The sequence below is a fragment of the Mustela putorius genome, unplaced genomic scaffold, assembly GCF_011764305.1.
Source record: "Mustela putorius furo isolate JIRA1106 unplaced genomic scaffold, ASM1176430v1.1 tig00000785_pilon_pilon_pilon, whole genome shotgun sequence".
Classification (NCBI taxonomy): domain Eukaryota; kingdom Metazoa; phylum Chordata; class Mammalia; order Carnivora; family Mustelidae; genus Mustela; species Mustela putorius.
The window spans coordinates 9,535,078-9,561,106 of record NW_025421480.1 but is presented as its reverse complement, the minus strand read 5'-3'; the positions used below and the strand labels follow the sequence as shown (position 1 = coordinate 9,561,106).

Genomic DNA, 26,029 nt, shown 5'->3' with positions numbered 1-26,029 from the left:
GAAAAGCAAGAAGAGGACTTAACCCCTTTCCCCATTCTGGTCTTTACACTTCTAGCTGGTGCCCTCTTCCTCAGACTGAAACTCTTCTTTATACACAGATTTACAACAGCCTGCAGGTTCCTCCGGTTTTCCTCACAAAATTTAGCATGTCTGCTCTCCTCAGATCTAGGCTTCCCTGTCTGTCACCATCTCTCTGTCAGGGACATCTCTCTGTCATGAGCTCAGAGAGGGAGCTGGTGGCCCATGTGGGTCGCCATCTTGCTGCAACATCGTCATACAGAAAGTGTCTCAACCAGTGGATATTATTTAGTCATGGCTCAGGTTTATGGGGTCAAAGACAGGATCGGACGGGTGTTTCTGACTTATTCCTGAGGAGACAGATTTCTTCTTGACCTATTTTTTTTTATCTGTTCTTTTGTATTTCCTTTTTCATTAAGTGCCTTGGCTGACGCCGCCATGGGGAAGAGAGTTTTGCACGTTCCCTACAGAGACTCCGTCCTGACCAAACTTCTCCAGCCAGCTCTGGGCGGAAACAGTAGAACCGCTTTGGTAAAGTGACTTTCTTGCAGCGTGTGAGATTGACTTGGCGGTTGCTGTTGTCGTCACTGTTCCTGTCACAATTACGCTCTGTGTACTGTGACGTCACACTTTGCATAAATGTAACACAGTCTTCCCTTGCTCGTGACTCCTGGAACTCTCTCTACTGCAATGTTCAAATATTGCTCATTTTTGTTTTTTATTCATTCTCTTCTGTAGTTTTCAGGTTCTCTACATGGAACATTACTATTATTATCCAGAAGAAACATATGAGTTTTCAAATCACACTGAGATGGTCGTACTATTCTAAATTGGGGGTCATTTCAGGGCAGGACTAGAAGTCTGTCTGATCATGTGTGACCATGTGACACAAGGCAGGTGTTTAAGCTGGAGAGGAGCTGAACTGTGTCACCTTAGCGGAGACTCCAGAGTCTTCCTAATGAATGCTGGCCAAGTGGGTACAATGTAGAATGTGTTAGAATCGGGATTCTCTGCCATTTGGCTCCAGGTGTGGGAAGGACCAACTCTGCCTGCCTCCTGCCTGCTGTCCCGGTTGGGAGAGAAATGCTCACTGCCCGGCCGGTTCTGTGCACACTGTCCTAAATTCACAGCAGAAGACATCCTTATTCTCTACCACTGAGCCTTGCAGCGTTTAAAAATATTGTAACGTTTTTCTGGCTGTCTATCTGCCCATGGGCCTCAATGGGAACATCCCCCAAGAACCTGGAATTTAAAAAGGGCCCGTAAGATGCTCAGAACATTAGACTACAAAGTCAAGTGCAGCAGGTCTGAGCCAGTGTGTGCAAACACTGGTGAACTTGCGGGTCTGTGGGGTAAGGCCCTGACTCAGGCGCTACGATGCTTTAACAGAGGTAGATGTGGTTGGGAGGAGGTTGGACGTTCCTCAAAGAGCACCTGCAAAGCCAACATCCAACCGCTTGGTCCTCTATGCTCCGATCCTATTTCTGGCACAAGTATCTTCACATTTCCTTTGCTTTAGAAATAATCTAAAGTGGATCTACTAACTGTATTCCCTCGACAGTGTTGCTGTGTGTTGGGAAGACATGTCCTGTGCTTGTGTCGTGTATCTGAGGTCCGTGAGCTGCCTCTGTGTGTGTGTGTGTGTGTTGGGGGGTATATGTGAAGTCGACATAGGCTGTAAATGTGGGTCGCGTGTGTTTTCCAAGTTGTAAAGCTCGAGCAATAGTGTAAATCACAAGATATTCTATGAACGTTAGCCACTACAACAGACCCCTCTAAAATCGCTCAGGCTGAGAGGCCGTTCTTTACAGATCGCAGCCATAAGCCCGGCTGACCTCTGCTACGAAGAAACTTTGTCCACACTAAGATACGCGGAAAGGTACGGGTATGAGTGTCTACTATCCCGCGTGGCTCCCGGTTCTGAATCTGCCAGATTCTTCCAGTACCCTTCCACCCAATGGGTTGGCAGCTGGGGAAGAGCTCTGGGAGGAGGCAGGACAGAATGCTTCCTGGGGGACCCGGGGCCCCCCTGAGCCTGTCACTCGGTTGCTCCAGCTCTGCCTGGGAGAGGCACCGGGGGCTCCAAACAATGGAGATGGACCGATGCCAATCCTGATGTGATTGACGTCAGTCTCCCTGTATTTTCCCGCCGAGCGGCATGGCCCTTCACACATTTCTCCCCTTGTCACGTGGCTCACGGGGAGCACAGAGAAAGGCAGGCAGGGGCTCTTAACGCTGCTTAACATGGGAGGCGCGGCTTTCCCCTGGGCCGGTTCTCATTTCTCCAGGCCCCACGCATACGGATGATCCTCTCAGAGCAGATGGTCACCAGCATCTCCCCCCGGGGAGGGGCCGTCATCGCCGGGTTCCTTCTGTCCAGCGGGGCCGGGGAGCAAGTCTACAGCCGGGGCCTGGGCAGGAGGCTGCGGCCCAGACAGGTTCCTGCTTTTTGAGGCAGGCAATCTGGATCCTGCTTCTCCAGACCCTTTTGAGGAAGATGAGGGTGCGGGGCAAGGGAGCCTCTAAGGAGCAGCCCTCCACCCCTTTTGCGTGGCAGACACCGAGAAGCCCCCACCGGGACCCACCTGTCAGGGTCAGACGGGACCTTGGGATTCTGGGCCTCCCACCCCTCCGCGGCCTCCCTTACGGAGGGACGCGATTTCTCATCAGAGTCGGGGTGAAGAACCCAAGAGATCAGGCATGAGCCATGCCTGACACGGGGCGGCTGCTCAAAACCGCAGGGGTCACTGTCCCGCGCAGTAGTGGCCCCTGGTAGGGAAGGAGGCTTGCATTGCAAGGACACAGACTAGCGTCTCCCTTCACGGAGCAGCCTAGAGACCGTGTCACACCGTTAGATGTTTCTTCCAGCATCTGCACTGCGAGCTCACGTCTTTGGGTCGACTTGGTCTCTCCGCTCACTAGATGCAAATCTGTTGCCGGCAGATTTCACACGAGAGACCATGTGATGCGGAGGAAGGAGAAAACAGTAGCCCAAAGTCCTGGGCTCACAGCCTGGCTCTGCCATGGGGCCGTGGGCCTTGGGGGCCAAGCCTTAGAAACCCGTCCCTTCCTCACTGAAAGAAGTAAGGTGACCACAGTTAGCCAACCAAAGCCCAGGATCCGCAGTCAAGCTCGAATTTCAGAGGCAGAGCGAGTCAGGAATGTGTTAGCTCTGCCCATTTCTGGCCGGCGCCCTGCAAAGTGGCCCAGGGCCTCATTGTGTGTTCTTCTTTGCACACGGAAGGGCTAAAAAGATCCAGAATAAAGCTGTGGTCAACACCTCGATGCTGATGAGAGAGTCAAAGGCAGAGAACAGCAAAGCGCTGCTTGCACACGGAAATTCCAGGACGGCAGGTAAACGGAGTCTGGGTCCAGGCCAGCAGCAGGAAGGCCGGGAGCAGGATGGCGGGAGGGACCGGTTGCAGGCTCAGCATGGGGCTTGGGGTGGGGGACACCTGCTTGGAATCACTGGAGCCCTAGCCCAGGGCAGCCTCCAGGGACATTTTGGCCTTTATTTTGAGGCAAATGCAGAGTCCCATGCAATTGTAAGAAATAAAGGGCCCTGCCCTTCCTGGAGGGTCATTTTCAGTCTCATTTTTATTACCATTTTTGTTCTGAAGCCATGGTTTCTCCCGAGAAGACTCTTTCCTTCCCAGAATTGCACGGTGGCCACCTGACGTTGATTCTACTGATGGCCTCATGCAGTTAAATGATGTTCAACTCTCCAGAAACCTTAACGGCAGCACCCGTGGGGGCAGCAGAAACACTCACGGCACACCCAGCTGGTTTTTAGTTATTCTGCTCCTCGCCTTTGATATTGCACAACTGTTGCTGAAATGCCTCCTCCCCTTCCAGAGTGGCCGCCCTGTCTGCTGGCCGAACCGGGTCCCAGGCCGCAGACAGGCCAGCCGACCTGGGCACACCAGCTGCAGCAGGCTCGGGAAGAGTGGCAGCAGCGGTACCTGGCCATCGCCCAGGTGAGCCTCGCTGTCTCCACCTGCGGAGGCCAGCCCCTGGCGGGGATCCTCACCCCGTTCCCAGATGCGCACGGCCGCCTGGGCAGCACGCTCAGGTGGATCATAAGGGGGGCTTCTGTTTCCAGTGAGTGTGTAGTACAGGAGATGTGACAGTGACTTACGTTTATGCTGGGTCAAGGACAAGAGACAAGCAGGGACAAGAGACAAGCCAAGAGGGTTGATGAGTGAGGCTGAGGGTAGATCCAAGGCTGCCCATAATTACAGTTTGCGGAGAATTTGAGGACCATGAACTGTCTTATGGGGATGGTATGATGCCCTGAACCCCGGTGTCTAGCGTGACGTTCACTGCCGGTATCAGATCCTAAGTGGGTTGTCCTGTGACTTTCACACGTGGGTCGGGGAGATGCCCGCTTAGTCCCACATCCACGGCACACTCCCGCCATGACCTGGGCCCCAAAGTCACAGGCTCCGCATGAACCCCAAGTCAGGGACTAGGCACAGAGCCCTTGGGGAGAGGTGGCGTAAGCCCGGCCGGCCTTCCAAATTCGTGAAGACTGGAATAGAGGTGAGCCTCAGGCTCAGGGGGTGCAGTTGGGGTCGGGGGGTCTGCAGCACTGGGAGGCCAGGCCGAGTTAGGGCCCAAGGGTTCCAGAGGTGCGGACAGTAACAACAGAAAAGGATCTGACCCTCCTTACTCTCTATCTGAATTTCAAGATTTAAAAGTTTTCCTTGTGCCTTCACGGCACAGTCCAGGTCTATCGATCCTCTAGAAGGCCAAGACCGATCAGTACTGCACTCAGGGATGAAATGCGCTCAGGTGACCAGGAGAGTCCTACAGCCGTCACATTTGTCATCAACATCTGATGACCAGTAGGGGGAGCGTGGGATGTAGGGGAACAGGCTTAGCTGCGGCCTGGGGAAGGATGATGGGGGGGAGGCAGCCGCCTGGGGCCTGGAGATGGCAGGGGGTGCGGTATGGGGGGAGGGGGCGCAGGGCAGGAAGGAGAGGTCAGGGTGGAAGGGGCCGATGCAGGGCAGCCGGGAACGGGGAGCAGAGCTGGGGACTGGCTACACTTTGCAACAGATGAACTCAGCCCCTGACGACTGACCTGCCAAGGGTCTCACCCCTGCCCAGACGAGCCCCCAGCCTCACTCGGCCTCCCTCGTCTGGATTCGCTTTACTGGGTAATTTGACGGGATGCATGGACCACTGGCTTTGGGAGCAAGTGGATAGGACAGGAATGCTACTCTCTCCTGAGCGTGCGAGCCCTGGGACCTCTCTGTGTCTCCTCCAGGAGCGGCAGATGACCGAGACCTTCCCTCACCTCCTCAACGTCAACGAGGACCCGCAGCTCACGGGCGTTCTCAAGTTCTTCATTCAGACTGGTACTCGCCACCTCCTCCCCCGACCCCGACCCCCTCTGCACCTGCCCCTGCTTCTTGCTTCACAAGGAGGTTTCTGTTCCTTTGGAATCTCTCTTTTTGCGGTAAATACATGCAACACAGAGCTCCCCATGCTGACCGTTGTTAAGTAGTTCAGGGACATTGGTGCATTCACAGTACTCTGCATCCATCGCCCCCGATCCGTCTCCAGAACCTTCCCTCTCCTCAAACCGAAACACTGTCCCCAATCAACAACTCTCAGCAGCCCTGCCCCACCCGCTGCGCTTAGGACTACTCTAGGCCCCCGTGTGAGTGGGATTGTACCATCTCTGTCGGTCTGTGACGGTATGTCTCACTTAGCATAATGTCCTTGAGGTTCCTTTTTTTATTGTAGCAGGTGTCAGATCTCCTTCCCTCCCTTTGAAGGCTGAGTAATAGCCCATTAGGTGTGTAGACCACATTTTTTTTATTAATCTATTCAAACTTTGGAAAATGGCATCGGTTTCATAGTAACCATAGGCTTTCCACACCCTGGCCCTATGCGCACCCCAGGACAGGAGGGGGATCATGCAGGATGGAAGTGGGGGGCAGCCCCCCAGGAGGGCCAGAGTGGTGTTCTGGGCTCTGTCCAGGGGTCAGTAACAGGACAGAGACAGAATGTCACAGACCAGGACCTGGAAAGCAGGCTTCAGCCCATCTCCCAAGGCCCAGATGCAATAGTTTCTTCCCTCAGAATTCCTACCAGTAAGGTGGAATTTGAAAAAAGTTAGGAATATCTCCCAAAAAGGGCGGAAGGTAAAACAATTATCCCTAAGGCAGCGTGGTGTGCAAGGACTTCTGGCTGAAAACCCTAGTGGGGGCAAAACCCCTGCACGATCCTCTAGGAGATGAAATGGCGTGGCCCAATGTGCAACATGATCCTCCATCAAGGTCAAATCCCAACACACTGACAGACCAATTCTCCTCATTCTTTTCAAGGCTCATGTGACGCTGGTCGCGCTCCATCGAATGCCATCCTTCTTCAGGGCTTGGGGTAAGTCTCCAAGAGCCATCTTTGCCCAGCAGGCGAGAGCCGTGACCAGTCAGCCCACAGGAGAGCCTCCATGTTGGTCTGGTCATCACCGGGTCAGGCCACAGAGCCGGCTAGACCACCCCAAATAAGAAAGTGCCAGACTGTTCTTGGGATCCACTCCAGGGCTTGGGGAAGAAAGCCTCGTAAGGGCTTTCAAGCCCTCACGGAAATCCCTGCTGCTGCTCTCCACTTGTCTCCTCGGCTCGGATGTGGGGAGTTAAGAGGAAGACCCGTGGCCAGACGCTGTATAAGAATTCTGCACGAGGGGACCCACGTAGATGATGCCCACCTCCAGTGTCTCATGTCTTTTCTGGTCTTACCCACCAAAGCGACAGCACCCCAGATCCCTGCGCTCAGCGTCTTGCCTCACCAACTGCGCTGAGAGCAAGCCCAGCCTTTGAGGTGATCGCCTCTAAAAAGGGAGGCCCCGCTGCCCCCTATGGCGGTCCCTGTGACCTCATAACTGTCCTCTCCCTCTGTGGCCTGCCCACGGATTTCCAGCCAGGAGGCTCAATCAGCTCTTACGTACCTCAGCCCTCCCGAGCCAAAGTGCAGGGAGAGTAGGAGAGGGGGTCTGTGCGGACCCTGCCCCGCCAGCCTCCAAGTCCCTTTTCCCGACTCCTCCGGGGGACCCCCCCTGGCGGCCTTTGCAGGTCTATAAATGGCCAAACTCCAGATGATCCGAGGTTAGACCCTTTCCTGCAGGACCCCTGGGCTCCGAGCAAACAAGAAATATGGATGTGCATGTGTCTCGACACCCAGAATATTCCATGACAACCAAGGAGTCTAGGAACATTCTAGAACAGTTAAACTGGTCATTCACAGCACACAAATAATATCTTGGGGGCAGCCAGTCTGGTACCTCTGACATTGTTCCCCAAGTCTTTAGCTGGGTTTGCATAAAAAGACCCAGAAATGGATCTAAAGTTCTCTGGGGTATGTGAATTATTTTCAGTCATTATTAGTCGCCTGCCCCAGCATCCCCTCAAACACAATTTTGCCACTGGAGGTCTTACTGAAGCAGGAAAGGGGGCAAACAACCAGAAATGTTCGCTAAAGTCATCACTGTTGTGGCTCCTTAGACAAACTCTTGTCTTTTTTAGAATTTCAGATAAACACGCTTCCTTCACCAATCTGGATGGGACAGTGATGGTCACACCACACGGCCAATGCAAAGTTGTTGTTAATGGGGTGCCCATCGTGGCCAAGACCAAGCTGCAGCACCTGGTAACCCTTCCTGCAGGCTCACAGAATTCCCTAAGTCCCACCTTCGAGCTAGGAGAGGAGGATCTCGACAGGTTCCTCCGCACTCCCGCTGCGGTGGGGCCGGGCGGGGGCTGGGCCCCAACCACCCCGTGTCCTTCTGCTACAGTGTCATGATAGACGTGGTCATGGCTCGGGGTTGGGAGATCTGATAGTCACTCGCTGTGTGTTCTTGGGCAAATCACTTTGCTTCTCTGGACTTCATCTATAAAACAGAAAGGAGCGAACTAAAAGTTCATCAAGACGCTTCCCAGCTCTAACGTTTTATGACATCTTGGACTTCTTAAAAAACCTGCCACAGGGAGGGACTCGCAGAGCCTGGGCGTTCCGTCTCCTCCCCATGCCTCAGCCGGAGTCCCCAGCACCACAGGGACCCTCCCCAGCCTCCCTGTGACCCAATCCCCTCTTCAACCCATTCCTCACACCATGAACACAGAGAACCTTCTAGACAAGCTATTGGACCACGCCATCCTGGAAATTTTCAGTGACCCCACTTTGGGACACCTGTGTGAGCCGCCCCATCTCCCCGCCTCCTCCAGTCTCACTTCTCTGCGCGAAGGTCACGCTGACCTTCTCTTGGTTCTTCGGAACATCCCAGGCTCTGTTTGACAGCAGCCTTCCCCGCCTTGCTGAAACTTACCGCCCCTGACCTCTTAGCTTAAATAGTGCACCTTGGGAGAGGACCACTCTGATCCCTGGTACATGGCAGGTCCCCTCGCCCTTCTGCAGAAGCACCCCCTTTTCATTCAAGCCTCTTTCTCAGGCTATTACACTATTGGTCTGTAAAGTCCTAGAGGGGAGGACCCAGCTCTGTTTGGTCCCCACTGGGATCCCCGGGTCAGAGCTGGGTGTGGGGTGCAGAAGTCCTAAATGAAAGCACGCACACAAAACCAAGACGCCAACCTCTTCCTCTCTGTTCTTGGGTCTCTTCCCTCTCGGGGGAACTCAGGAAGGTCTTGTGATTTAACACAGCCAGACTGGACTTGGGGCCTTGGCTTCCCCTGGAGCAGGCTGACCCCACACCCCTGGTCTCCACTCTTCTCCCCCTGAGCCAGGTGTCTCCTCCCTAGGACCGCCTTATCTTGGGATCCAACAGCGCCTACCTCTACATTGGGTTTCCTGCAGAGCGAGGCAGTGAAGACTTGAGCAGGTTTGACTATGACTTCTTCCAGCTGGAGAGAGCTGCTGCAGAGGGAGTGAGCGTAGACAAGCTTGGTGAGCAACCCCGGGCCCTGCCTTCTAGCATCTTCCATGCACTGATGGGAAAGCAACTGCTTTTGTTATGCGCTCTCCTGCCTCCCTTAAGAAAATAATCATTTACTGTTTCAAAGTGCAATGTTTGGAACGTTCAAATAGGATTTCCATATACGTGCAGAAAGAGGGCGTGTCTAATATTTAATTTGTTAAACTGCTTCTTTAATAAATGGAGTAGGGAGGAGGCGGGTGTATCCCGCTGGCCCTTGGACAACAGGAGTTGAATGGCACGGGTCCACTTACATGTGGATTTTTTTTTTTTAAATACAGCATAGTTCTGTAAATGTACTTTCCTCTTCCTTAGGACTTTCTTCTCTCTAGCGTACTTTATTGTAAGAACACAGGATTGTTGTAAGAATACATAGAACAGACAAAATACACTTAGTTAACTAGTTAATCAACTGCTCACTGCTGAGTCTTCTGGCCAAAAAGTCTTCTACGTTTTGAGGGGGTCAAAAGTTAAGTGGACTTTTTTACTCTAAAGTGGGGGTCAGGGCCCCAACCAATAGCTCAGTGAGTGGACACAGGGACATCCCCCTAGGGGATCAGAATCCCTACCCAAGGCTCTGCTAGGACATTTTTAATGATATTTTTTTTTAAAAAAAGATTTTATTTATTTATTTGACACAGAGAGAGAGATCACAAGCAGACAGAGAGGTAGGCAGAGAGAGAGAAAGGAAAATAGGCTCCTTGGTGAGTAGGACCCTGAGATCATGACCTGAGCCGAAGGCAGAGGCTTTAACCCACTGAGCCACCCAGGCGCCCCTCTGCTAGGACATTTAAAGGACAGTCATTCCTTTAGCCTTATTTCCACGTTCTGGAGGTTTTACTCGAGTTTCCCCTGCTCTCCCCCAGGCACCGTGTGGCTCTCAGACACAATTCCCACTGCCTTGTGGCCAGTCCACCTGTCCTCAGTGGCTGGACATGCTCTGCCCCCCTGCCCTGGAGCCTCTTGCCATGGCGGGGAAACTGTGTGGAAGATTCTCAATTTTGAATCAGTTTCTTGAGAATACAGAAAAGTTTCAAGAGTCGTGTGTAGAACTCTCATACACCCCTGAGCTCCTGTGTCAAAATTTACTACACTTGCTTTATCATATACCTGTGTATGTGTATATACTTAAATGTGTGTATGTGTTTGTGTGTGTGTGTGTGTGTGGAGCTAGGTGTGCAGACCGCTGTATCGATAAATGGATATAGCTCTATGGACAGACAGATGTACATCTCCCTCAGACATACGGATAGCTTTTTCTATACCCACAAAACCATGAGTTCCTAGTGATGAATTCCATGTTCAAAGCCCCAGGGGTTAGTCTAGTTTTCCCTTGGTGCAGAAACCTTCTAATATAATATTTATGTCCCATTTTTCTCCATCTTTCCTCTGGATTCCATCCCCTGGAGCAGAGGGAGAGGGAGAAGCAGACTCCACAATGAGCAGGGAGCTCCACACGGGGCTCGATCCCAGCACCCCGAGATCATGACCTGAGCCAAAGGCAGATGCTTAACTAGCTGAGCCACCCAGGCACAGCCCTACCCCAGCACCTTCTTAAGCATTTGTCCCTGCAGGGTCCCCTCCCCTATACCATCAAATGCCCTCTGTGGGTCATTCCCATCACACAAACATGCTCCACTATCTTCTGCCATAAAAATAAACAAAACCCTACCTTGACCCATCCCCCTTTAGCTACCGCCATATTGTTTTTTGTTCCCTTCAATAGAAAACTAGTCAGCTATTTCCACTTTCTCATCTCCCACGCACAGCCTGGCCTCCTCCAGGCTGGCCTCCGTCCCGACCATTCCTAGATGCTGTGCACTCTGTGTTCTAGATCTGTAGGCACCTGTCCACACCCATCTCACTGAAATCGTGGCAACGTTTTATACCATTGAGTATGCTCCCCTGTGAACTATTTTCCTCTTGGAACAATATGCCCTCTTGGTTTCCTTCGAGGCTGGTTCTCCCACATCCCCTTTCCTGGCTCCCCCTCATCTGAGCCATGGGGCACTTCTCCAGACGGTGCTCCCCGGGTCCTCATCCCGCCTCCAGCAGTGCTCAGTGCCATCTTACGGAAATGACCCTCAGCAGCTCTGTGTCTTGCTATCTACTCGCTCTCTCCTTGGTATCTTCACTCAGGTGCCTTCTCGATGCCATCACCTGCACGTCCCACGGACGTCTCAACCACTCACTGCACCCTATTTTCATACCCAGGATTTACCACATTGCGAATTGCTCAAGCCCCAAACCTAGGCCTCCGCCCTTCCCTCACTTCGTGATCCAGTCCGCCTTTCTTCCGTCTGCTTGTGCTACCATTTCTGTGGAAGCTACCGACTTCTCTTGCCTGTTACTCTCAGGTTGAAAAATGTTCATCAACTTCTCAGTGTAAGGCTAAAATCCAAGCTCCTTACCACGGCTTTGAAGGCCCTATATAGTCCACCACAACCTTATCTCACACCACTCTCTCCTTACCTCCCTTTGAAACTTCCTGGTCTCTTTGCTGCCACCTGGAGGACACACCAAGCCCTGTTCTGCCTCAGGGCCTTTGCACTTGTTGCTTTGTTTTTCCTTGCTGCTTTTGCTCATTCTCAGCTTTCAACTCTCAGTTGAAATCTTACCTTTCAGGTAGATCTTTCCCCTTTCTTGGTCTTATCTAGTTACTCTCTTACGTGACTCCATCTCCTTCCCTAAAGAGCTGAGAGTCGCTGACACAAGGGAGCGTCAGCCTGGGTGTGGCAGGGGGACCGGCCGTGCCCCCATCTCCAGCACCCCCAGCTGCAAGCCGCCCAAGGAAGGGAAGTAAGAACAGGTTACCTGTCGGGCCAGCTGCAGCTTCAAGAGGAATCCCCAGACCTTCACGGGGCCAACCCTGTTTTAGGCTCCCAACCTGCCTCCCGGAACAATCTGAAGCCACTTTGGTCGAGGACCCTGAGACCACGAATGGGAACCAGAGGCGGGGAGATTCCTGTGGGATGCCCCCGAGATTCACGGGTTGAGATGAGTCAGCATTTAAGAGAGTCAGGTGGTGGTTCTTCTCCACACTTGGTTTTGTTTTTAAAGATTTTGTTTATTTGAGAGAGAAAGAGAGAGCGTGCATGGGGTGGGGACAGGCAGAGGGAGAAGCAAACTTCCCGCTGAGCAGGGAGCCAGACGCAGGACTTGATCCCAGGACCCTGAGACCATGACCTGAGCCGAAGGCTGACCCTTCAGCAACTGAGCCACCCAGGTGTCCCTGGTTTTGTTTTTTGTTTTTTTTAAATTACATGCTTATAATTTTAAAATGCAGACATTTGTTGAACAATCAAATGACTGAGGAGCATATGCTTTCCCTCCCGGCTGACAAGTGTCCCGGAACAGGAGGCCAGTGCTCAGGAGCACGTGCTGTCCTCCTAGGGGCCGCGGGCCGCGGGGACGGGAACGCAGACCCCAGCGTGCTGGCTGTGTTCCAGGACTATGTCAAACTGATGCCGCTGGTGGCGGAAGCGAATCAAATGGGCGAAGAGCTGGACAAGGTAAGAGCTAGAGGACGGTCCAGCACTCAGTCCAGGAAGGGCCCCAGAGGACAGGGTCCACGGCCCCTCACACCACCGCCACGGCCGGCTCCGTGGTGTGGATGGGGACACGGGGGCCTGGAGAGGTCAGGACCCAGGACGCCACCATGAGCCAGTGACAGAACCCAGGTCAACACCCAGAACTCTCCAGTCCCAGCTGCTCATGCCATTCCTTCCACCTCGGGCTACCGAGGCCCCCACAGCCCCCAGGGCCCCAGAACTCAGGACCGCAGACCAATGCCTGCCCGCTGAACCACCCCATCCCAGATTGCCCTCCAGTGGGGTTTCTCTGGGTCCGGCACCCCAAAGCTTTCTGTGCCAGAGAGGACCTACATGGGGTTGGCTCCCTGGTGACACAGGACGCCAATCCTCAGGAAACTTGCAAGAGACTTACGTCGGGACGGTCAGAAAAAGGGCGAGACCGGGCAGGGATTGTGCGGAAACGCAGGGTGACTCAGGGCAAAGTGTTTCTCTTACCAGGGACTCAGAATGGAGCTGAAGGTGAAGAATTTAGCGTCTTCAGACTCCAGGGGCTACGACCTACAGAAAGAGGTTATGGTGAAGGTGACGCACCAAAGGACTCATGAGGTGACACGCCCCTGGGGACGGGGTTTCGGAGGTACTTTCCCGGGGACAGAGGTCAGTTCGAGCCCTACAGCCTGTGGAGACCCAGAGAAGGGACACCACGTGTTGGGTGTGAGCTGGGACCCTGCGGACAGAGGACCCTCTTCTGTGGTCTGTGGTTCCCTCCTGGGCCTCTCCCACACGCACCAAGTCCTGAGACTGCCCCGACCACCAGCACTGAGCACTTTCTGTTGAACAGTTTTTCAATTTTTAATTTATTTGAGAAAGAGAGAGAGAGAACAAGCAAGGGGAGGGGCAGAGGGGGAGGGAGACGCAGACTCCCCGCTGAACAGAGAGCCCGATGCGGGACTTGATCCCAGGACCCAGAGGTCCTCATCTGAGCCGAAGGCAGATGCTTAACTGACTGAGCCACCCAGGAGCGCTATTTTTAACATGAGTACCAGAAGGGAGCCCGAGAGTTTAGCCAGCTGATAGTCGTGTCTGTGTGCGAGCGAGCGAGACAGAGCGCGAGAGACAGAGAGGTGTGTCCTTCTGGAGAAGTGAGAAAATCTGCATGCTGGTTAAGATTCCAGAAAAGGCCTGGCTGATCCTTTCCCATGGTTGCCTTTGCTCACTGCCAGGAGGGTCCCCTTCAGGTACCTATGACCCCTTGCCTTTCTCTCTGCCCAACAGAAAAGACTGGGGAGCTCCGTTGGTGTCTGTTACGTATTTCTGGCCTCAGAGCAACCCTGGGACCTCTGGCCCCAGCCCAACGCGCTCTCCTAGTCTCTCTAGACGAGCCCCAAATGCTCCGGGGGCGTCTGGGTGGGCAGCCAGAGTTGGCAAACGTGCCACTGGTGGAAGGGACCAACCATCACTGGGTGATCTACCCTACCCACCCTTCTGCTCATTCCCCCAAAGTTGTCAAAATCCTCTTAAAATTGTGTAATGTCACAGGAAAAGAGTTATAAATGGATACTCAGGGACCCATGAGTGTGTTTCCTGCCGGGCACCAGGGTCACGGAGTCCCCACCGGTTGGGAGGGCCCATGGAGCCGAACTTTTTTTTTTTTTTTTAAAGATTTTATTTATTTGACAGACAGAGATCACAAGTAGGCAGAGAAGCAGGCAGAGAGAGAGAGAGAGGAAGGGAAGCAGGCTTCCCGAGGAGCAGAGATCCTGATGCAGGGCTCGATCCCAGGACCCTGGGATCATGACCCGAGCCAAAGGCAGAGGCTTCAACCCACTGAGCCACCCAGGCCAGAGCCTGAACTTCTGAGACATTTTTCTGTTCTTTTCTGTCTCTGCCTCTGACCCAACACTGCGGTGGCCTCCTCTGTACCCCCTGGGGTGAGGAGAGAAGCGAGACATGTCCCTGTCCCTTTGCGTCACAAATCTCACAGCTCTGGAGGCTGGAAGCCCGAGATCGTGGCACGGGCGGATCTGGTATCTGGTGAAGGATGGCTTCATGGGCCAGAGCAGACACCTTCTCGCTGGGTCCTCACGTGGCATTCTGGGCCTGGGAGGGCTCTGGGGCCTGCTTCATCAGGCGCTGATTCCATTCGTGAGGAGCCCACCCTCCTGGGCCAGTCACCTCCCCCAGGCTCTGCTTCCTCATCCCATCACACCCGGGTTTGGGTTTCAATGTACGGATGTGGGGGGACCTAACACTCAGTCCAGAACTGCAGGCTGGACGTCGGCCCCTCGCACACCCCCAGTGCAGCTCTCGGGGGTCCAACACAGGGGCCAGCCAGGGCCATGGGGGGAGAGGGAAGTCTCCACTGGAAAGGCCAGCTGCACTCACTTTTCAGGAGCTCCCAGGCAAAAGCTTCCAGCCAGGGTGTCTGTGTCCACGGTCACCCCCTCTAGTCCTGCAGAGCTTCGCTGACGCTCAGAGGGCGGGGCTGTTCCTCACTGCACTCGAGGCAGACAAGAAAAGAAAGAAGTCTTTTAGGGTCTGGAAGATGTTCTTTCTTTTGAAGACACCTTACACTCAGAGAACGATGTGTCTGTTGAGTTGTTTCCAAGTGCTCAGACAAGGGGTTGCTCGGTTTACCCGGTAACCACTTCTGATGGGACGTTTATGGTCCAGAACATTCCATCTCACTTGCATGCCCTCTCCCCGCTCTGCATCTTAGGCTTCTGTCCTCTCAGCAGCCGTGTCCCTCACCCAGTGAGGAGACAGACAGTGGCACTCTCTCAGGGGCACGCTCTCTCAGGGGCGTGAGCTCACACTTTTATCACCTTATTATTCTGTAGCCCAGACGCCCAGCCCAGGCCCCCCGGAATGAAAACCAAGGCACTGGCAGAGCTATTTTGCTTTCTGGAGGCTTGAGGACAATGTTTCCTTCCTTCTTCAAGCTTCTAGAGGCCCCTCCTTTCCCAGGCTCATGGCCATCATGCTCCATTTCCAAAGTCAGCCACGTGGCATCTCCCTGACCCAGCTCCGGCCACGGTCTCTCCAACTCCTCTTCTGCCTCCTCCTTCCACATTTAAGGTCCATGTGATTACACGGGGCCCACGTGGATAACCCAAGCGAATCTCCCAACTTGAAGGTCAGCTGATAAGTAATCTTGACTCCCCCTGCATCGACTTCCCTTTGCCAGACGAGGTAACACACGGGCAGGTTCCCGAGACTGGGACGCGGACATCCTGGAGGGCCATTCTTCCGCGAACCACGAGCCTCAAACCTCCATTCCTCCTGGGAGGGCCTGTCGCCTCCACTCTTCGTCATCTCCTTGGAGTTGTTCAGTTCCAGCAACTCGAGGATGCTGAACTGACGGGTCAGGAGTGAATGTGGACAAAGTGTGTGGAGAGCGTGGTATGGTCCTGGGTACCCCAAGCGCAGGCCACATGAGGGAGGTGAAGTCAGACACCCTTGACTCATCCGTGTGTTTCCAGGTGTGGATCTGGTCGAAAGCCAAGTTTATCAATAGGAAATTCCTAATGGAGGAACTTTACCAGCGCTTCCTGGAGGGGGAAGCCAGCCACGTGGCTCGGGAAGATGACCCTTTCTGGGACCCCGTCGAGGCCGTGCACCTGGGCTCGGCTCACGTGTGGCTCCAGCCCCTCGCCTACTGCATGAGGCTCGAGGAGCAGGTGGACTTCCTCAACTGCGACGGGACGGAGGAGGCCGTGCTGCACGTCCACGTGACGCCCTGCTCCCCGGGGGGACAGTGGGTGTCTCCCTCTTCCCTGGTCCTGGGTGTGCCCAGCAGAGGGCTCACAGCATGCCTGAGCTCTCCCGGGAGGTGGTCAGCTCGGTGTCCCGAGGAGCTCACGCAGCCACAACTTGGCCAAGCCAAAGCTAATTGGATTTTTGCCATGGCGGTCAAATCGGCTGACCTGGAATTTTCCAGAGCCCAGTGAGGAGGCCTTAGAGCCGGAAGGGAAAGCTGGTTTTCCAGCTCATCCCTTCTCCATCCAGGGCATAGGATCCAATCATTTTTTTGTTTCTTTTCTCAAGGTGGACACTGAGGTGCCTTTGTTCCCCAGCCTGGCCTCATTCCGGGTGGTTATTCGACCTTCTGTGGGGATGGGCTTTGCTTTAACTCTGCTGTATTGTCTCTCCGCCTCCCTCTGGGGAGCCTCCTCTCTTTCTCTCTTCAGGCCAGAGGCAGTTCAGGCAGTTTTCACAAAAGCCCAAGTCTCTTAGCAATCCTAAGAGAAGAGGCTGGCAGTCAGGGGCTCTGGTCTGGGGGCTCGGTCCCCTTGGGTACCCATGGCAGCCTTTTTGTCTTTCTGAAGAGGCAACAGGCTCAGAAAGGGGGTGAGAAGCTGCAAGGTCCTGTGACCCGGGGACCGAGCTGACCATCGATTGTCTTTCTTGCGACACTTTCTGGTCTCTGGGCTACCTCGGGCTACTGGTTTGCTGGTTGGTTCTGGGCTGCTGGGTTGCTCTCACGGCAAGTTAATAAAGCAGGATTCTAGTTTCTAGGCTTTAGTCTTTGTGAGTTTGGTGGGAGAAATGGCCCCTGTTGGAAAGTCCAAATTTGCAAACTTGTAGGCCTGGAGTTGGCTCTGGTCTGTGAAGCGTCCACCAAGGAAAGTGGCACCTCGAGAGGCTGCCTTTGGGTGGCCGGACGGCTTTCCCTGGGTAGCAGCCCCTTTCTCCCAGTGGGAACCTACCTAGGTCTCCAGGGTTAGCGCATTTATTGCATGAAGTGGATACATTGCTGTCTCCTCCTCAAGAAGGCTGTGAACTCCTTGAGTGTCTATTGAATGAACGAATTCCACAGCTGGTAACATCCCCTGTCTTTTCTTCAGAGACACGGGCCATCTCTTGAGGAGTCTCAATTGTCCCCTTTGACCACACAATCCTAACAGGTTGGGCCCCGGCTAACCCATGGTCCATGTTCTCCTCTATTTGCAGAGCATGTGGTGACGAGGATGTGGTTATGGACCCTTTGGAGCTGCTGGGCAAGAGGATGGACTTCCAGATTGGCCTCGTGCGGTGTCTCGGCATCAAGTGGCTCAAGGAGCGCGCCGAGCGGGGTGTCCAGATAGGGTACCGGCCTGCCCCGCGGAGCCATGCGCACACACTACCCACTCGTGGGCCCTGGTGGGAGGGAGTCTTGCCTCAGGGGTCAAATACGAGTGTACCATGAAATTTTCTTCAGTTTCTCCTTGCCCAGCCCCAACATGAGTATTTCCTCATCTGTTTAGTGGAAGTTCCATTTCCTTCAAGGTTGTTGGACAGTAAGCCACGTGTGCTGAGAAGAGTGATTGAAGCAGGACTCACAGATTTTTGTCTGAAAGAATATCCAGTAAAGCTGTTTTATCTATATGGGATAGTTTGGGTTTGTTTTTTGTTTTGCTTTGCTTTTATTTTTGTTTTTTTGAGTTGGAAACAGAAGGACTGTATCGCAATATGGCAGAAACACCAGATAGGCTTAATTAGGCTGAAAGGATTTTAAGTGATCAAGGGAAGTTTTGAAGGACAAAAACCCAACCACCACCTCACATGGAAAATGAACATTTTTATAAGTAGAAAGTATTTATCGAAGTGTTTATCCATTTCCTTTTTGTTAGACACGTAATACCCTCCATGTAGCGGTGCTTCCCATGATAAGTAGCTGAGACGTTGGGGGCGACACTCGTGACGGGCAGTTGCTGGTCATCTTGGATCGACTGACCGATCCAGACCATCGCTCTTCGGCTCATGTGATCCTTTTCTTTAGAAATGTGTTCCTTCTGGTTTTAAATGGTGTTTTCTGTTCTTTCAGGTATAGAATTTATGATCTTTCAAGCACTTTCTATACCAAGCCTGTATGGAAAACTGTGAATCCTCAAATAGAAGAAACTGTCCAATTTACAGCCTTAAATGCATCTCAGGAGTTTCTGAACTATTTACAAACAAACGCTCTCGTTGTCGAGTTATGGGGTCTGCAAGGTACCCCGCTTACTTCCTCTTCGGCGCGATGCATCCTTCCATCAGCCACCACGTGTTTCTGGGGCTACTGAGGGACGGAGGGAGAGGGCGGGAGTCAGGGTCTTAATAGCCAAGAGCCATCTTCTCCTAGGTCCCTGGGCTCAGGTTCACTGGTTATACAGTTTAAATCTCTTCACGTGACACTGGGGACCGAGAGGGGGAGTTTCTTTCCTGGACGGTATCTTTCCCACATTGCAGAAGGCTGTACCCAACTGAGCTCCTCTCAGCCAGATGTCATGGTCACAAGTGAAGGCCACATCATGGTGGACACCAAGAAAATTTCCACAGTGATGGATACAAGCCAGGTGGGCACATTCAGGTGGCATTCAGGTAGACAAAGCAGATGACAAAGAAATCCCAGGGGACAGCTGTTGAGGGATCAGCAGAGTTCCTTCCACTTAACAAGTGTTTTCTTGATTTCCTCCTGTGGTTGAGGGTCTTAAACCCTGCTTTCTACCACCCCCCACCACCAACTATTTGTGTCCTGATAGTATAATTGGCAGTCCTAAAAGATATGCAAACAAGCCAGCCAAAGGCTAAATGGACATGTTTTTTGTAGACCACCTCAAATCAGATATCAGAACTTTATATGAAGTTGCTCAAGTTAGAACAGGAGACGGAACTGCTCAGAAACGTCAACAGAGCCTTGAGAGAGGAAAATGTGCTGCTCAAACACTCACTCCAGAAAGTTGCTTCTGCCAAACCAGGTAAGAGACGATCCAAGTCCTGGCTGTTTACTTTTTAAACTTCTACATCTGAGAGGTGTGTTTGTATTTCTAAGAAATTCACTTAAAAAAAAAAAAAGATTGTATGTATTTATTTGTCAGAGAGAGAGGGAGAGAGCACAAGTAGGCAGAGCAGCAGGCAGAGGCAGGGGAGAAGCAGACTCCTCGCCCAGCAGGGAGCCTGATGTGGGACTCGATCCCACGACCCTGAGATCATGACCTGAGCTGAAGGCAGAGGCTTAACTTACCGAGCCACCAGGTGCTCCTCTAAGAAATTTACTCTTTAATGAGTTGAACTAGATCTTATTTCATTAAAAAATGCAGAACTTCCCCCCACTTCTGCCGGGTAAGGTCTCTTTGGAGGGTCTCAGCGATGCTGGGTAACTGCTGCTGGGGAATGCCGTCAAAACACAAGTGCAGGCACTTGGAGGAACAGACGATTAAACAAATACTGTCTTTTCTCACTATCTCAGCACGTAAGCCATCAGATACCCTGAAGGTCCCTCCAATGCCAGCACAGCTGCCCGCAGCCGGGGACAGTCCTCACGTGTCTGCCCAGCGAGCCGGCTCGGACAGGGAGCTGGCCATGGCCCTGAAGGTCTTCTACCAAAGCATGAACGCGGCGAGAGGACAGTTTCTCAGACTGAAACATTATAAACCTCCCGTAAGTAACCAGAAGCCCGGGAGCAGAAGGAGACTTTCTCCATTAAATTCAGGCATTTGAGGGAACTGCACTGCCTGAGCTTGGGGAGGAGGGGGGAGGGGAGGGAGGTGGACACCTGAACGGAGTGGCCACGGCTCCCCTGGGCAGCCATCCTGGGACATCGTGGGACATCCGGGCATTCTTTGACTTTGTGATTAGCAAAGCATTCCCGAAATGCAAATGGGGCTATTGTTATAAACCAAGTAAGATACTGTGGCAGAAAAACCATGACTACTTCAATAGATTCAGAAAAAGCCTGTGATAAAATTCAGCATCTTATCATGGTAAAAAAGTCTTAGCATATTAGGAATAAAATGTGCATTCCTGAATTTTATAAAGGCCATCTTAAACACAGAGCAAGCATGAGGCAGAGTGGCAAATCCTGAATGTTCTCTGTGTTGCATCAGGAAGAAGTCTGAAATGCCACCAATCAGAAGTATCTGTTTCCCACTGGACTTGAGGCTCTTGCCAGCACCACAAAGCAAGAAATACAAGGTAGAAAGATTGAAAAGGGGGAAACAAAATTATAGGAACAATAGCACATATTTCTACAGTATTTACTAAGTGCTTTAGAGTTACTAACTCAATTCTACAACAACCCCTTGCAGTAGGAACCAGGATTAGCCTTATTTTACAGTTCAGGGCCCTAAGGCACAAGAAGGGTTAAGTAACTTGTGTGAAGATACACAACTAGCTAAGTAGCAGGCCCAACCTCCAAACCCAGCCAGGGCCACTCCACAGTCTATATCCTTCCTATTACCCCAGGCTGCCTCTGTTTTTATTCCCAGATGACATGTTTCTGTAAATTAAAAATCCAGAAGACTCTAGAAATTAACTATTGGAATTACAAAGTTGCTGGAAAGAAAATCAATATTTAAAAATTAACTGCATTTGAATGTAACAGCATCAAACAGAACTACCTTGTATAGAAGATGCCATTTATAACTGTATCAGATATATAAAGTACTCAGGCTTACAACTAACACAAAACTATAGACTTCCATGGAGAGCATTTTGAAACTCACTTGAGAGACGTTAAAGATGTAAATAAAGGACGAAACATGCCGTGTCTGCATGGTTGGGCTGATTTGTTCTTGTAAATCTGTCACAGCTCCCTGAGAGTCCATGTAATCCCAATCAAATGTAATGGGGTCTGACAAGATGATTCTGTCATTTAGATGGAATCAAAAAAAGTGAAGAATAGCCAAGACCAAGACCCCAAAACATCGTAGGAAGACTGGCCCCACCTGACACCAAGGTCTGTTTTAATGCTACTGTAACACATGGTAACATCTCGGTCCCAATCAGATAAGGTGACCAGAGGAGAAGGACAGAAGACCCAGAAACAGATTCACTCAGGACTGGGGACTTGAGAGATGACGGATGAGACGCAGTGGTCGTGGAGAGGATGGATTTTTCAACAAACGGTGCTAAAATTAAGAATACCTACAAGGAAAAACGAAACCGGAGTCTTACCGGTGACAACTGAGGACCCAATCATGGACGGTAAGAGCCTGGACACAACCATGAGCTCATGGTGGGACATGACAGGACAAACAGTGATGGACGCACCGACATTAATATGGTAAACTTGGGCCCAGATACCCAAACAAAGCCAAAAGAAGTTCGGAAGGGTTATTTATAACACATTTAACCTATAGCGAACTAATATCCAGAGTCAGGAACTACATATCAAAAGGATAAACAGCCCAGCAGGGGGAAAAAAAAAAGTGGTCAAAAAACCTAAACAGGAACTTCACAAAAGAACCAAAAAAGTTAATAAATATACAAAAAAGTGCTTAATGTCATTAGAGGTTTGGGAAACACTACCTGAAACCACAATGAAACCGTACCATAAACCCAACTGTACGGGCAAAATTTTAAAATCTCAAAAGCTCGAGTTGTGGCGACCGTCTGGAAAGAATGGAAATCGGAATGGCCACTTAAAGCATTTTTTTGCCATTTACCCTAAAAAAGTTGAAGCTACACCGTCCCCAGAAACCTGCCACTGTCCTCCAGGGAGTTCACTGGTCCTGCAGAGGATTCAGCCCTGGTGCCCTGAAGCAGAGGTTCTTGAAGTGTGGTCCCAGCCCAGCAGCTCCAGAATCATCAGGGGTCTTAGAAATACAAACTGAGGGCCCTGCCAGCTCTCCTGAACCAGACCCCTGGGGTGCAGCTCTGGGGTCTGCGCTTTAACCAGCCCTCCAGGTGGCTCGGTCTTGAAGTTTGAGAACCATCTCGCAAGACATTCAACATACGGAATGAATTCACTTCTCTCCTACGTGTCCAGAACAGTACTCATTATATACACCATTCTTGAGAGAATTGAGGAAACAGTCACACAAATCATTTCCTATTCTGTGGTTCAGTGAGGAAGTGGCTGGAAAACCCTAGAGAAACCCGGGCCTACACACATTGGCTGTTCATACCATCTGCCTTCCACCCGAGAAGGAGCCCCAAACTGGAAACATCCCAGTGCACGCCCTCCTCGCCGAGGAACACCATCCTGCTGGGAAAACAAACTCCAGCCCCCCAGCCACACGGGGCATCTCAGCCCGGACCGAACTGACCCGTAAATCACAAAAGGCAACACCCAGTAGGATCGCATAAATGGTCAAGAAACAGGCAAAATAGACTGTTGAGGGCTGCATTCCAGGCGGCAAGTTAATGCTTAAAGTCAACAGGCTAGTGGTTATGCCTGGTGGAGGGGGGGAGGGGGAGGGGGGGGGGCTCGAGAGGCAGGTGCTTTCTGGGGCAGGTGTATTCACTCTAACACATTACAGGTACTCATTTGTGTGTTTATCTCATAATAGAAAAGAAAGAAAAGCTTTTAGGTGAAAAGCTAAAAAGAAGCCACAGCCTGTTTGTATTACTTCTCACTGCGAATATATAAACATTGTCCTTCAAGAGAAAGTTGTGGTCAGAAAACACACTGGAGAAAATGGCCAAGGTACCTAGCAGCCATTTCACGAGTGATCCTGGAGGCAGAAACTGAGAAGACGCTCAGGGACGGCCTGGGTGCCCGCGCGCGTCTCAGCACCGTCCCCCTCCAGCCCACCCGCACCCCTGCAGCCTCTTCTCCGGCACCTGCTTACCTGGGGTGGGGGACTCGGCAGCCCAGCTTCCCCCGCCCACGGGAGAACCGCCAGCTCCGCACAGTCCTTGGCCGACCAGTACTGGAGGAACACAGATCCTTCCAACCCGAGAAAGCGGCGTCAGCTCAGCGCGGCTCCCCGTTCGCAGCACCTTCCTGGGGACAGGGTGCTCCTGGGTGACATGCGCGTCTGCCAGCAGCTCTCAGCCGCCGCGCTGGGAGAACGTCCTGGGACCCCACTCAGTCCACACGCATTTTCACTCTCGTCACGTGAGGCTACTGTCCTTTTTTTCCCCTTTATTTTCAGGATGACGATGGATTGCTCCGACCGTTTGTGCACCAACAGTCGCAAAGGCTAAAGGACTTCGGGGAGCTGCTGGAATCCAGCTTGTGGAGACTGAAAAGCGATGTTGCTCGCATAGTGAGAGAGAAGAGAGCCGGCTTGCTGCACCCCGGCTAGCGTGGGCCGCTGACCCAGAGCACCTGCGCTGCGCCTGCCGCTCGCTGGGGCGGCCTGGGAGCTTGATGAACTTGGCCCTCCGCTGAGCTGGGCACTCAACATACCCAACCCATTTCTCAGACAGTTTCCGGCCTTCAGTTTGATTCCAAACCCTGTAAAAACGAACCCAGGGTGAAGGTGAGCTGGGAACGGGCCTGTCTCCAGCTGAATCCTGTTCAATCAGTCACTTCCCCACTGCAGCTGGAGGCAAGTGCCTTCCCCTCGATAAGCCTCCCATTCCCTAATATAGACAACAGTAGTGACTGCGGGTGGCTAACGAGAATGACAAATACAGGGGCGCCTGGGGGGCTCCGTTGGTCAGGTGTCTGCATTCAGCTCCAGTCATGATCCCAGGGTCGTGGGATGGAGCCCTGGGTCTGGCTCCCTGCTGGGGGAGGGGGCTGCTTCTCTCTCTGCCCCTCCCTCTGCTGATACCCTCTCTCTCTCTCTCTCTCAAGCAAATAAATAAAATCTTTAGAATTATATTAAAGACTATAAAGCACTCAGAACAGGGCCTGGCACACTGAAGCATTGATACCTTTATAGTAAACAGCTTGAAAATTCAAATAAAGCTATTTTGATCAATTTCTTGCTGTCAGACCTGGATACAAACAGTGGTTTCAAACCCTCACTTTGCAGCCTTGCTCCGGCTCTAACTCGGCCTCGTTGAGTCGATCTGCGAAACATCCCTCAGGCCAGCAGCTGGGCAGCTCGCGCCATGGGGCCCGGGGTGGGGCAGGGGCCGAGGCAGAGAGCGAGATCTGCAGGGGATCAGTCAGTCTTGGCTCCACATGGAGCTGCCTGCCAGCCCCACAGAGGGTCACCGGGCACAGGCGGCTCTGGGAAAGGCTGCAGAGAGCCCTGACCCGGACGGCTGTTGTACTCACAGCAAGGCCCCGCGAGCCACCACGTGGCAGCTCCCGTCCTTCGTTAGGTTTCCAGGAGTTTGGCTCAGTTGTCTCCAGGTTGAGGCATGAACGGATAAACGAATCAGGCCTCCCCAGGACTCGGGGAGGGGGGCGGGGGCTGCCTCTGGAGAGGGCATTCGTGCAGCAGAATGGGGGGGGGATGGGGGGACGGCTGATTCCCGCAAGAAACCAGGATGGAGGAAACAGGGGCAACAGGCCAAGTCTTTGCCCTGAAGTGTGATGTTAGGGGATATACAGGAGGTCACCGGAACTCCACTGGCAGGACAGGCTAGCTAGGAAGGCAGGGAATCTGGTGATTTCTGCTTAAGGATGGGGCCCAAAGGCTGTATCAGGGAGGCTTGGGTTTTTCCTGCAGCTCAGGTGCGGGACTAGTACACACATCAACTAAAAAACAACCTGCAAGCTTGCAGCCCGAGTGTGGAGCTCCATGTGGGGACAGCGGAGGGGCCTGGGGTCTGTGAGGCCTCATGGTGTCCTCAGGAGCCTGTCGGCGAGGCAGGCCAGCAGGGAGGCCCCAGGAACCAGGAAAGGCTTCTACCCCTTAGACTGAGCCTCAAAGTTTTCTAACAATTTGCAGAAATAACTGCAGAAAGGATGTGTACTTTCGGCAAAGGAGCAGCTAGAGGAGGCTTGTGGGTTACAAGGAACGTCTAGACGAGACACGCTTGTACACAGATGTATACACGCCAGTGTCCACCTTAGAGCCACTCGGCACACACTGCCAAGCTGCAAAGAACATGATGCGGTCTGTGGCCATATCCACTAACCCCCAAATGCACCTCTAAACCATCCAGGCCTCAGCTCCAACCTGCAGACCTCCACGGAACCCACTGGTGTATTAGGATTCCGCCCTGTGGCTCGTCATGAGATCTGCTGCTCCTGCACACCTCCCTGATTTTAGAGAGGATAAGACCTTTCCTAAGGGCCCACCAATGAGGCCACAGCTGAAACTAATTCCCAACCAGGCCGGGAATAGGATGGGCGAGACCCCAACACCACCACCACAAACCTCCCTCTTCAAGCTAGGGCCCCGCTCAGAAGGGTCCCTCCACACGAATCAGGTTCCTGTCCATGTCGTGCTTCTCTCTGAAGAGTAGAAATTTCATAAAGGCAGTGGCTGTCCTCTTTATGTCATGAATAGCACAGAAGACAATGTATGTGTTTATTATATGCTTATTACAAAAAGGAAATTCCTTTGCCTTATTTTAGGGCTTCAGTGGAAAACCTAGTTAAAATACAATAGGGGTGCCTCAGTGGCTCAGTGGGTTAAGCCTCTGCCTTCAGCTCAGGTCATGATCCCGGGGTCCTGGCCTCGAGCCCCACATTGGGCTCTCTGCTCAGCAGGGAACCTGCTTCCCCCCGCCTCCTACCTCTCTGCCTACTTGTGATCTCTGTCAAATAAGTAAATAAAATCTTGGAAAAAAAATAAAATACAAATAATAAATGAGAGAACAGTTCCGGTCAGGCAGTGCAAATCCACAGAAACTGGCCAGCTAGATCTTTAAAACCAATCACAGGTACAGAACTGTAGAAAAGAAACAACAGGCCCAATTACTAGCAGTACCCAGGTCAGAGCCC

At 52.4% G+C, this 26,029-nt stretch overlaps 1 protein-coding gene across 1 annotated transcript; it reads left to right on the top strand.

Annotated features, from left to right (window-relative positions):
* Window positions 1–2,321: 2,321 nt before the first annotated feature.
* Window positions 2,322–24,110, top strand: LOC101690093 (kinesin-like protein KIF28P). Its single transcript, XM_045084736.1, has 16 exons — window positions 2,322–2,456; window positions 3,189–3,372; window positions 3,874–3,995; window positions 5,291–5,381; window positions 6,357–6,411; window positions 7,554–7,677; window positions 8,784–8,928; window positions 12,350–12,468; window positions 12,988–13,095; window positions 15,972–16,246; window positions 17,443–17,577; window positions 18,296–18,462; window positions 18,700–18,806; window positions 19,061–19,208; window positions 19,700–19,890; window positions 23,331–24,110. Exons 1-16 carry the CDS (start codon window positions 2,322–2,324, stop codon window positions 23,481–23,483), a joined length of 2,259 nt encoding a protein of 752 aa, XP_044940671.1. The 3' UTR covers window positions 23,484–24,110.
* Window positions 24,111–26,029: the final 1,919 nt, after the last annotated feature.

What these genes read in the sequence shown, in the direction of transcription:
- LOC101690093 (XM_045084736.1), top strand. Translation starts at nt 2,322, where the DNA reads ATGATCCTCTCAGAGCAGATGGTCACCAGCATCTCCCCCCGGGGAGGG. An exon ending in AGACCAAGCTGCAGCACCTG is followed by an intron (nt 7,678 to 8,783) that starts GTAACCCTTCCT and finishes TCTCCTCCCTAG; the next exon opens with GACCGCCTTATCTTGGGATC. An exon ending in AGTTGCTTCTGCCAAACCAG is followed by an intron (nt 19,209 to 19,699) that starts GTAAGAGACGAT and finishes TCACTATCTCAG; the next exon opens with CACGTAAGCCATCAGATACC.